The sequence below is a fragment of the Zingiber officinale genome, chromosome 1A (assembly GCF_018446385.1).
Source record: "Zingiber officinale cultivar Zhangliang chromosome 1A, Zo_v1.1, whole genome shotgun sequence".
Taxonomy (NCBI): Eukaryota; Viridiplantae; Streptophyta; class Magnoliopsida; order Zingiberales; family Zingiberaceae; genus Zingiber; species Zingiber officinale.
In genome coordinates this window covers 183125066-183136884 of record NC_055987.1, presented here as the reverse complement: position 1 = coordinate 183136884, position 11819 = coordinate 183125066, and the positions used below count along the sequence as shown (strand labels likewise).

Below are 11819 nucleotides of genomic sequence, written 5' to 3'. Positions count from 1 at the left end.
TATACTAATTTGATCTCAATAATAATTATGCAGTATCAACTATGTTAATTCGTGGGAGAGGAAAAAAATCATCTGATGAAATGGCTATGTTTACTCGGAGAGATGGAAATGGAAATGAATCGATGTAAAAAAAATTTTAGGGAAGGGTAAGAAAGGAAAAAGAAAATAAAAGAATCCGACGGCAGGGAAAATGGAAAGGGAAAAAAAAAATTAGAAGGAAACAAAAAAAAAAATTGACGGACTGTGCGAGGCTACCTCGCGCTCGCGGGCTCGTCGCCGACTCGCTCGGGACTGCAGAGTAAGGAAATTACTTTCCATCCGATTTGGGCCGAATAGTGACGGCCCAACTAACTGAACTTGGGTTAGGGTTCCAATCCATTATATATGACTTCGTCGCCGTCGGTTAGGTTTTGTTCGCGGCGGCAGGTCGTCGAAGAGGAAGAAGCGACTAGGTTGCAATGGGTAAGCTGATCTTTGTTGATTCACAACTTTCTCTTTTGATTTCTTCGTATTCAATATCTATTGCTGGTTTGGTGGTAGCGAGGATCAAGGTCCACGAACTTCGAGGGAAGTCCAAGACGGAACTTCAGAACCAATTGAAGGACCTCAAGAATGAGCTTTCACTTCTCCGCGTTGCTAAGGTCACCGGCGGAGCGCCCAACAAGCTCTCGAAGATGTCAGCGCTAGACTTTTATTATTATTATTTTTAAATTGCACTTTTGCATTGGATAATTGTGATTACCCTCTGAAAGTTTGGATCTGCGATGGAGTTGGCAGAAAGGTGGTTAGGCTGTCGATCGCTCGCGTGCTTACTGTCATTTCCCAGAAGCAGAAAGCGGCGTTGAGGGAGGCTTACAAGAATAAGAAGCTCCTCCCGCTGGATCTCCGGCCCAAGAAGACACGAGCCATCCGCCGCCGTCTCACCAAGCATCAGGTATGTTATTTATGTTCCATCTAAACCAGGATGAGGGATTTAACGTCGGAATATTTACCCAACACATTCATATAGCTTGTCTCTGCATACTTTGTTTGTTGTTGGTGGTAGGATTTTGTTGTGTTGAGGTTTTCATCTTATTTGTTATCTATCGGGGGCGTAAATAACACTGTGTTTGAGGATTGCAACCATGATTAAAAAGGACCAACTTTTTTATTTGCATTGAACATTCATTTAGTCCTGAGGTTCTAATTTCTTTCCGGAATCGATGGATTGAATGTCATTTTCCTTGATTGACATCATCTGTACATGTTGCCTGAAACAATATGTAGATTTTTTTATTTTATTAATGTTTTCAATTGTCAGAGAACAGCAGTTATCACTTGTGGAATGTGAAGGAATGAGGAATAGATATAAAGAATTCTTGGCCTGCATGTTTTTCCTTATGCTGTGGGTACTTGGATGTAAATAAGAGGACGCAAAAATAAATGAAATTATGTTGTTTACTCAGAAGGGGAGGATGGAGAAGTGGAAGGGAATTGCTTTAATCCATTTTATCTATTTTATTTCTATCCAAATCTAGTAGCAATTGACTGAAATGAATTGTGAATGATTTACTATTTATTTTCACTTCACTTCCACCATTTCAACTTTCTATTTCCTCTCCTTGAACTAAATCCAACATCATGGTACATTTTGATGCCCAATATGCTTATATAAAATCCAATTGTTTGGAGTAAACATTGCCATTAATTGTAGAAATTTATACTTTAAAGTATGAGAACGAGAGAGACTTTGGCAAGATGTCTAAAGTTTGAAGGAAGTAAATATTGTCACTATCATTTTCAGGGGCTAACGAATATTATAGCATGCAAGTGATGGTTTCTTGTTGAAGTTAACTAGACATGATTTTCCTGATACGGCAACTATTTTTCCCCCTTGAAAATTTATTGATGTTCTGTCGTAACAAACGCAGGAATCTTTGAAGACTGAACGTGAGAAGAAAAGGGCGATGTATTTCCCAAAGAGAAAGTATGCCCTTTTAGCAAATTAATATCTTATGCTCCTCCTCTACCATTGAAGAAACTGTTATGTGCTTCTGAATTTGGTTATCGACTTTAAAATTTAGTGATCGGGTCTCAGTACTTGAGCTATGCATCCTATTAAAATTTTGTTATTTGGCATTCTTCTTTTTGAGTTTGTGGAAAACTTTTCATGATTGCAGCATTATTTTAGGTTTATTTTTAAAAAGTAATGATGTTGGATTCGACTTCCAAGCTACCAACAGTAAAGATGTAGGACTAAGATGTGCTGAGACTTATTTTATTTTAGCAAATGAACTCGAACAGATTGTTGAGATCAACTTAACTAGATTCAAGTGGTGCGAGTGGATGTGAAGGCCAAAATTGAGCATTTTTGACCTTTGAGATATTGCGTAGAACTTGGAGGGGTGTGAGTTTTCCGACCACAGTCACTTTCTTTTTCGCCAAATCCACCTCAAATGAAGTCACCCCTGCAAGGTTGATCGAACAAAGGTCCATAAGAAATGAATAAATGAACAAATAAGGTTATTTTTTTCTTTCATTTCTTCATCTGAATTAAGAATGAATTATTAACTTTTTAAGTAATAATAACAGTAATATTGCTTACTTTACCCCCATTCACTTCCCATAAAATAATTTGTAATTTAAATAACAGTAATAACAAATTCTGACCTTCCATCTTGTAGATGTGCTTCCTGATCTCCCTTTCACAAGCCTTGCAGTGCAAAGACACCCTCAAATGCACGACCTTAATTTCAGCAACACACAATTTCAATATTGATCAAAATAATAACAGGCATGATCATTAGATACACAACCAACAGAATCAAGATCATCAGTTTAACTTGTTCTTGGCAAGTAGCAGAAGAAGACGCTGTTGCTCCGGAGACAGCTCCAGATTTCAAATGAAGCGGAGCAGGCTCCGGTCCTCGATCGATTGACCCTACTGCCGAGCGTTGTCTCAGGACTGTGCATACTTCTGCCGAAGCAGAGGATGCGCAGGAGAAGCTGAGCTGCTTCATGCTTTGGAAGAAGGCTAGCTGTGGAGAGATCATAACGCAGAGCTGTTTTATATATGCTTCTTTATTCTCTAATAATTTTAAACCTTAAAAAAATTTAATGATTTTATATAAATTTTTAAATACTATTCATTATTATATATATACATGTTTTTTTTTCCAGTTTGAGAGTGTAATAGAAAAATTAAATTTATATTTTTTTTGAAAAAGTTTTTCTGTGGATGTGCCCACACCTCAGACAGGACAAAAGATGTATTAACTGCCAATAAATGCTAATGAAATCATTTGATTAATTATTGCCTCAGCTGAAGTTTATTCTTTTGAGTCACCATTAAGGACATTAATTGTCTATGTAGAGAAATCTACTCATATATGCCTTCGCTATAACATTGTAAGATTCTGGAAGGTTAGGGATAATAACGGGAAGGATTTGTGAGGGTTCGATCAATTTTAGAATTTATCCTACTAAAAAAAATGAATTTGAATTTGTCTAGTCTAATTTTTTAATCTATCTGGTCTTGACCCGCTTAAAATCCGATTTATTATTTTTATATATTTATTTCATTGAAACTAACCTATTCTGAACTTCTAAATCTGATTAACGAATTTAAATCCGTCCTGATTTAATATGAGGTTCGGTCTAAACTTGAACCATTACTATCCCTATGCAAGGTAGAAGCTAGGCATGTTAGAAGGATTTTAAAAAGGATGAGTACAAATCGACATCTTATAAGAATTAAAGAAGACGAGATATCGAAGGAATATGGAAGGAAACATAGTAAAATTGAGGGGAATCAAATAAGCGATATGAGACAAATTAATTGATCTTGTGAGATTATAAGTAATAAAAAGCAAAATAAGTATCCAAAAATAAAAATGGAAAGTAAGGCAAGTCCCGACAATGTAGCTTGTCTAAAATGTATGTATTATGAAAAATCAAGTATAGATTTGTTAGATGGATATTTCATAATATAAAAATTTATTAGGTTTAAAAGTATAGCTATAGCCTTGAAAAGAATCGTTTCAATTATAGAATTTTTGGATTTTTTTGGGATTATTTCAAATTAGCAATTATTGTTTAATATTGGCCGGGCTGGACAAGACCGGCCCATCAACGGCCTAACTACTCATGCCCAGTATCTTCCCGGACTATAAAACGAGATTGCTAACCGCTACCATTTCTTGGCTGTAGCATAGCAACTGGCAAAGGCAGTTCGCCCTCTCTCGCTTGCAAGAATATTCGGAACCCTCTCTCACCCAGATCGCCTTCCTGAATTAGGTTAGCTTTCTATCTATGCATCTTGTCGTTCTCGATCTATTATTCTTTTAGTTTTTTTGGGTTGGCATTGGTTGTTTGCTGCCCGCGCCGCTTGAATCTGGGAACTGCATGCTTGGGTTGGTGAATCTGAGTATGTGCGATGAATAGAGGCAATAGTGTGACCTGTTGGCTGATTCATAACCTTTTTGGTCAGATAGAATGAATCCAAATCGATATGTGGTGTTTTGAGTCACTGTCGAAACTTGAAAGTTCTGTTTTTTTTTAATCTCGCTAGTCTTTGAGTTCGGTTGATTTTTTTATCGTATTCCTTTATTCGTATACACTAAGATCATCTACCTAAGGCCCTTGATATTGGGTTGTGCCCAATTCGGGCTTCTATATTCCAAAAATGTCTGCTGTCATTTTTCCGAATCAAATTATCCTCCATTGTTTCACCAACTTCATTCTTCTGAATTAAGCTGTTTCGCAAAACAGTTTGAGCCTAAAATGTTTTTTTTAATAAGAAGTAAATGTCTATATAGTTTTTTTTAATATTAATTGATTTTAATTAGTCAAGCTGTTTAGTGAAATATCTTTATCGACTTAAAATAGATAAATTTTATTTTTTGTCCTTATAAAATTAAATACCTTTTGCGCCCCTTTGTTACTTGTAAAGATTGGATTATTTCCAAAAAAAAATGAGATGATTTCTCATTTTATGAAATTGATCGATAAAAATATTTAAATATTTTACAAAAATGGGTTGAATCCCTGTTCTATTTCTTTTTTCTTCAATAGGTTGTTCTTCCATTTAAAAAAAAAATACATGAGATGGGTTCTTACTTCCTTATGGATACAGAAAAGAATTTATTTAACTTGAACTAATCTCCCTCATTGATGTATTATCTCATTGGCATTCAAATGGATGATGGAGGAAAATGCCAATTCAATTTTATGGGTATTTTTTGTTTAATGAATACAAAATTTAATTAATTTAATTTTATCAATCTTATTGGTGCCAACAATTTGAATGACTGAAATTTGGAAACTAAATTATTTTTTTTTTGTTTTTTTTAAAGAAAGGAATCAGAGGATATATTAATTAAATTAAAATCAGTACTTTTTTTTTTATAAAAAATTGGATTAATTCAGTCTATCAATTTTTTTTATATAACATATATAGAAGTCATCAAGCTATCATTTTTTTATGAAGGTGAGTTTCAAACCTAAGATCATGACAATAATTTCTAAAGCCTTTAATAGCTAAGCTAGTCGATTTCTTCTCTCTGAGTTTCACCAATCATGTTGACCCATTAAAATCAATTATTTCTGCCTTTTCAAATTAAAAATCAAATCTACTTTTAATGTTAAATGAACATTTGTCTCTTATTTCGGAAAATGATTTCCCAAATTTTTCTTGCAATCATGTAATTTGTTTCACCTAACAACATGATTCAAAGGAATCAACTATGAATCATGTTGTTTTCACAATGGAGGGTTGTTTGTCTAGAAAAGTGGAAAGGACCTAAATTGGGCATTTTTAAATATAGGGGCCTAATTTGGATATTTCAAAATATCAAGGGCCCTATTCGAGCAATTGCTCCTAGATCAATAAGAACTAGGTAATTCTAAAATCTTTAGATTTTGTAGATGATATTAGCACTCTGTCTTAAATAACTTCTGGGGCAATAATGAAAATGTTTACCTACTTCTTTAAATTATATTCTTCTTCTGTTTAATATTACTGCTTTAATTTGAATTCTATCCTTATTTTATTCTGACAGTGCTTTTCTAGGATCTGACCTTGTGTTTCCATTAAATTCAATACTATATTTCTTCAGTTGTTTGTTTTAGTTCATGTGCAATGAGTTCACCAAGGGATGAAATGATAATTATTGTCTTTAGTTTATATAGCTTTATTAAAATGCAACTTTTGGGGGCATCTCAATATCATTTTTTTCCCTGAAATATCTAGGTGGTTGTAGTCTGTTTTATGGTTTTCTTTTGGGATTATAGTGATAATTTAACATATTTAAAGCATGAAAAATATCATTTTGCAAATACTTACCAACTTTATGAGCTATGCCCAAAAAGTGTAATTAGAATGGCTTAGTGAAGATTTTTTGTGTTGGAATGATCAATATACGGTTCAGTGAAGATTTTAGGAAAAATTTCACCCCTTTATCGTTGTGATTCTGCTAATTATTTTTGTTGCATTACAGTGTAGTGTACTTACAAAACCAGTATGGTTTTGAAAGCAAAGTTCTCTAAAATGTGTTTTTTTTTACTTTTTTTTTCAGATTTCAGTTCTACTATATATCTTCCCATGTTATTTTATTTTATTGTTTTTATATTATCTTAATTTTTCTTCCATATCAATGTTATATCCATATACTTTATTTGTTCTTGTGAGTAATTGTCGTTGTTGCATCTTTCCATCTTGAATTCCATATTAGCTGTCCATACTTCTTTCATGCTTGGCAATTCAAATTTACTACTTCTGTTTCTTGCATTTTCACAAATTTCTGTTGGCCCTGTAACATTTTTGGGGTGCGTATAGCCTAGACTATTCCTAAATAAATCAGAAGACAGAAGGGGAGTAATAGGCATCATATTTCTGTGTTGTTGATATTTTCAAGGGTTATAATTATGTGAAGTGTTACTTCTTAAATAATCAATGCCTTTTTCTTTTATATGTGATAATAGTTAGTGATGCCCTTTCTGTGTTATTTTGGTATAAGCACTGCTTGTAGTTGAGAGATTGTCAGATTGATGCAAATATACAGACTTATAATGCTATGCATGTAAATTAACAGCTTGTGGGTGTTGGCAATTGTGCCATTTTACTCCACTGGTATATCTGCAAATGAACACATAATTCTTTTTATTGGTCTTATATTTTTTTTGGTTGTGGCAATTGTGCCATCTTACTCCATTGGTATTTGCAAACAGGTCCATAATACTTTCTATATGTCTTATATTGTTTTTGGGGGCTTTGACAACTTCTGAGCATAAACAGCTATTAAAAATTAGGTTAAAAATTTAAGCTATGTTAGTATGTTGCTATTCTCTTTAGTCCTTTCTTCTAGTTCCCACAAATATATAGGAAATGGCCTACGAGGAAATCCAGCCTCTTGTTTGTGACAATGGGACTGGAATGGTCAAGGTTAGTTTTTGACAATTGTATAATGAACATTCTTCTCTTTTATATGATTTACTATTTGATTTATAATCATGATGACTCTACTGTATGTCAAAAGGCTGGATTTGCTGGTGATGATGCACCTAGAGCAGTCTTCCCAAGTATTGTTGGCCGACCTCGCCTGGTTGCCACGGGCCAAAAGGATACTTATGTTGGTGATGAAGCGCATTCGAATAGAGGTGTTCTTACATTGAAGTATCCTATTGAGCATGGAATTGTCAGCAACTGGGACGATATGGAGAAGATCTGGCACCATACATTCTATAATGAGCTTCGTGTTGCTCCTGAGGAGCATCCTATATTTCTAACGGAAGCCCCTCTTAATCCAAAGGCAAACAGAGAAAAGATGACTCAGATTTTGTTTGAAACTTTTAACGTACCTGCTATGTATGTTGCCATTCCGGCCGTTCTTTCACTCTATGCCAGTGGTCGTACAACTGGTCAGTGCATTCTCATTGTTAGTTACTTGTTGGCAGTACTCTTTTCAACTAGCCTATGACGCCTAGATTCCTATAATAAGTATTCTCAGGTATTGTGCTCGATTCTGGTGATGGTGTGAGCCATATTGTGCCCGTCTGTGAAGGACATGCTCTACCTCATGCTCTTCTTCGATTGGATCTTGCCGGTCGTGATCTTACAGATTGCCTGATGAAGATCCTTACCCAGAGAGGTTATTCATTCACCACCACTGCTGAGCGAGAAATTGTAAGGGACATCAAGGAGAAGCTTGCCTATGTTGCTCTTGATTATGAGCAGGAGCTGGAGACTGCCAAGACCAGTTCCGCTGTGGACAAAAGCTATGAACTTCCTGATGGGAAGGTTATCACCATCGGTGCTGAGAGATTCAGATGCCCAGAGGTCCTCTTCCAGCCAGCCTTAATCGGCATGGAAGCTGCTGGTATTCATGAGACAACGCACAACTCCATCATGAAGTGTGATGTGGATATCAGGAAAGATCTGTATGGAAATATCGTGCTCAGCGGTGGATCCACTATGTTCCCTGGTATTGCCGATCGTATGAGTAAGGAGATCACTGCACTCGCACCAAGCAGCATGAAGATTAAGGTGGTTGCTCCGCCTGGGCGAAAAAACAGTGTTTGGATCGGCGGTTCCATCATTGCATCCCTTAGCACTTTCGAGCAGGTGATCTTTTTCTATATCTTCTTTTACTATCAATGCTGGTTTCGTCTGTTTATATTCAGCGATTAGCAAACAACATTATCTAAATTCTGTAGATGTGGATTGCCAAGAAAGAGTACGAAGAATCTGGTCCAGCTATTGTCCACCGGAAGTGCTTCTAAGCTCCATTACCTCGCTTCACCGGAGTTTGCCAAGGACTATCTAATACGTGGTTTTTTTTTTAAATTTTAATGCCTTGGTTTGGGGCCTTATGGAATATTCTAATCCTTAGGAATATAAAATCAGATTCATGCAACAGTTCTTGTTTTATCGAGATTTTATAGTAAAATAAACAGAAGCAATCGATGACACAATTAAACAGAATCTGTGTATTAGAAATGACATCGTCTCGTCTCAGCGTATAAATTCGAAGATCCTTCAAAAATGCATTAGACGGATCTTCCGTAGGGTGTTAGCGTGACGGCATTTTTTTTTTTTGCCATGGGAGGCGTATAGATTTGTTAGTCTATCATTAATAACAAAATGATTTAAGGAGTTCTATAGGTGTAAATCCTCATTTAATAACCTAAACTTGTGAATACTTTAATTAGATTTTTTTCGGGTATTTACCAATTTGATATTATCGGTTGTGTTATTAAATTAATAGGTAACCTCCACCAATTGAGAAATTAAATTTAATAATTTCTCACTTGAACTGTATGTGATTCTGTATATAATAATCATACCTTAGTTGACATTAATAATAATGTCTAACTTTATAGGGTTTTTTAAATAGTTTAGGCCATTAGTTTTATTGGTATATGATTACAAAATTAACAGTTAGTTTAACAAGCTTTAGTTATAACATGAATGACATTAAATTCTGGACACGGACGCGCCACGGATTCGCGTAGGGTCGAAGGTCCACGGACGTGCACTGGATGAATAATCTGGGCCGACTGTGTTAAATTCCGGAGACACCACGCTTTACACGAGCCAGCATTCACTGTTGATTTAACTCCTCCTAGGATCTCTGTAGGGTCAGGCTTAGGGGGCCGCTGGGCGGCGGGACCCGCCTTTTTGCACAATGAATGGCATTAAGGTGGCGTTTGGTTCTCTTCTAGTAATTGGAATGAGAATGAGTATCATAGTAATATAGAATGGAAATGAGTATGAACTTGAGTATTATTCTTAAAAATAATATTTGGTTAATTGAATATTTTCAATCGGAATAAATCTAAATTTTCTTTTTAACGCTTAGAGGAAAATAAGAGAAAAAAATTAGATGGGAGGAAAAGTTGAATGTGAGATAAACATATGATGAGAGAGAATGATAAGAGAGAAAGTGTGATGAGAGAAAAAGTATGATGAAAAAAATGAAGAGAAGAAAAGTATGATGAGAGAAAATGAGAGAGAATGCATGATAACAGAGATTGAGAAAAGAAAGTATGATAAGAGATAAAGTATGTTAAGAGAGAAAGAGTGATGGAAAAAAATGAAAAGAGAACAAGTATGATGAAAGAAAATGAAAGATTGAGGAGAGAGAAATATTATTTCAACTCCAACCCATTCATACCATATCACACCAAAAAGGAATATTTTTTAGAATATTCTATTATTCTTATTAATTTTTTTATATGATAATTATTATATTTAAAATTAATACTTTTTAATATTTGATATTTTAAATTTTTTAAAATTCAGTATCCAACTAATATATATATATATATATATATATATATATATATATATCACACAATTATAATTAAAATATATTAAATAAAATTAAAATAATACTTTTAATAAATTAAATATTTACAAATATATATAATAAAATTTAAATATACTATTAAATACACTTAATTTAAATTTATAGTAAATAATAATTATATTTAATTATAATATAAATAAAGATAAAGGAAATAATAATTATTAATTAATTACATTTGATTTTATAATAATATAATAAAATTTTAAAAAAAATCTCTCCATCACCATATATGGTTGGTGTTGCACTATTCACATCACTATATTTGAGGTGTGATTTGGCGTATGGATTGGAGTACTTTGGTGTTAAATTTACACCAAATTTGGTGTTTTGGTGATGGGTTGGAGATGCCCTAAGACCATCTCCAACCCATAACACCAAATTTGGTGTAATTTTCACACTAAAATGGTGTAATTTCAGCACCAAACACGCTTCAACCCATCCACACCATATCACACCAAAAAGAAATATTTTTTAGAATATTCTATTATTATTATTAATTTGTTTATATGATAATTATTATATTTAAAATTAATACTTCATTAAATTAGTGATAATTTGTAAATGTAATTATAATTAAAATATATTAAATAAATTTAAAATAATAATTTTAATAAATTAAATATTTACAATTATACATAATAAAATTTAAATATGCTATTAAATACACTTAATTTAAATTTATAATAAATAATAATTACATTTAAATATCCTATAAGTAAAGACAAAGAAAATAATAATTACAAATTAATTACATTTAATTTTATTAATTATAAAATAAAATTTAAAAAAAAAAACTCTCTCCCATATCAAATATGGTGATGTGAATGGTACATCATCGAACAAGGTGTTGTACTATTCATCATCCCATATTTGGTGTGGAATTTGGTGTATGTGTTAGAGTCTTTTGGTGCTAATTTGACATTAAATTTGGTGTTTTGGTGATGGATTGGAGATGATCTTAGTACCAACTATCTTTAAAAAAGTTTTTTTTAAATAGACATTTTAAAGATATTTATCATTAAATTTAATCATCCTAAATGAAAGTGTTAATAAGAAACTTCACACACACGCACCCAAGAGATGACGTAAGCAAATTTACGAAGGATTTTTAAGTAAAGATAGAGGAGGTTAGACCGGATGCAACCCTAACATTGTAAGATAGTGTAAGGTAGAAGCTAAGTGATGTTAGAAGGATTTTTAAAAAAGGACGAATACAAATTATAAGACTAGAAGAAGATGAGATATGGAAGGAATATTGAGCTACTATTGTGGAAGGAAAACATAATAAAGTCGAGGACAATCAAAGAAGCGAGATTGTAAGTAATAAAAGGCAAAATAAAAATTCAACAATAGAAATGGAAAGAGATGCAAGTCACAACAATATAACTTGTATAATATCAATGTATTATGAAAAATCAACTATAGATTAGTTAGATTGATATTTTATACTATAAAATTTTATTAGGCTTAAAA

General features: G+C 33.3%; 3 protein-coding genes across 4 annotated transcripts; 2 read left to right on the top strand and 1 right to left on the bottom strand.

Annotated features, from left to right (window-relative positions):
* The first annotated feature begins 386 nt into the window (after nucleotides 1–386).
* Nucleotides 387–2164, top strand: LOC122038594 (60S ribosomal protein L35-4-like). Its single transcript, XM_042598397.1, has 4 exons — nucleotides 387–462; nucleotides 541–676; nucleotides 778–934; nucleotides 1911–2164. Exons 1-4 carry the CDS (start codon nucleotides 459–461, stop codon nucleotides 1986–1988), a joined length of 375 nt encoding a protein of 124 aa, XP_042454331.1. The 5' UTR covers nucleotides 387–458; the 3' UTR covers nucleotides 1989–2164.
* A 134-nt stretch (nucleotides 2165–2298) lies between these two features.
* LOC122007771 (protein SODIUM POTASSIUM ROOT DEFECTIVE 2-like) lies at nucleotides 2299–3131 on the bottom strand. Its single transcript, XM_042563303.1, has 3 exons — nucleotides 2823–3131; nucleotides 2650–2725; nucleotides 2299–2447 (listed from the first exon to the last, which is right to left on the bottom strand). The coding sequence occupies exons 1-3, from the start codon at nucleotides 3030–3032 to the stop codon at nucleotides 2299–2301; spliced, it is 435 nt and encodes a 144-aa protein (XP_042419237.1). The 5' UTR covers nucleotides 3033–3131.
* Nucleotides 3132–4180: 1049 nt separating this feature from the next.
* LOC122038592 (actin-101-like) lies at nucleotides 4181–8891 on the top strand. Of its 2 annotated transcripts, XM_042598395.1 has the most exons (5): nucleotides 4181–4275; nucleotides 7361–7420; nucleotides 7515–7896; nucleotides 7977–8599; nucleotides 8692–8891. In XM_042598395.1, the coding sequence occupies exons 2-5, from the start codon at nucleotides 7364–7366 to the stop codon at nucleotides 8755–8757; spliced, it is 1128 nt and encodes a 375-aa protein (XP_042454329.1). In that variant the 5' UTR covers nucleotides 4181–4275; nucleotides 7361–7363; the 3' UTR covers nucleotides 8758–8891. The 2 variants fall into 2 exon arrangements, with proteins under 2 accessions (XP_042454329.1, XP_042454330.1); XM_042598396.1 differs by having other exon boundaries at nucleotides 4196–7420; nucleotides 7986–8599.
* The last annotated feature ends 2928 nt before the right edge of the window (nucleotides 8892–11819 follow it).

Coding starts and splice junctions, on each gene's coding strand:
- LOC122038594 (XM_042598397.1), top strand. Junction 677..777: donor CCCAACAAGCTCTCGAAGAT/GTCAGCGCTAGA, acceptor TGGAGTTGGCAG/AAAGGTGGTTAGGCTGTCGA. Junction 935..1,910: donor GCCGTCTCACCAAGCATCAG/GTATGTTATTTA, acceptor TAACAAACGCAG/GAATCTTTGAAGACTGAACG.
- LOC122007771 (XM_042563303.1), bottom strand. CDS start 3,032: ATGATCTCTCCACAGCTAGCCTTCTTCCAAAGCATGAAGCAGCTCAGC. Junction 2,726..2,822: donor CTGCTACTTGCCAAGAACAA/GTTAAACTGATG, acceptor GCTGAAATTAAG/GTCGTGCATTTGAGGGTGTC. Junction 2,448..2,649: donor GCACATCTACAAGATGGAAG/GTCAGAATTTGT, acceptor TCAACCTTGCAG/GGGTGACTTCATTTGAGGTG.
- LOC122038592 (XM_042598395.1), top strand. CDS start 7,364: ATGGCCTACGAGGAAATCCAGCCTCTTGTTTGTGACAATGGGACTGGA. Junction 7,421..7,514: donor ATGGGACTGGAATGGTCAAG/GTTAGTTTTTGA, acceptor GTATGTCAAAAG/GCTGGATTTGCTGGTGATGA. Junction 8,600..8,691: donor CCCTTAGCACTTTCGAGCAG/GTGATCTTTTTC, acceptor TAAATTCTGTAG/ATGTGGATTGCCAAGAAAGA.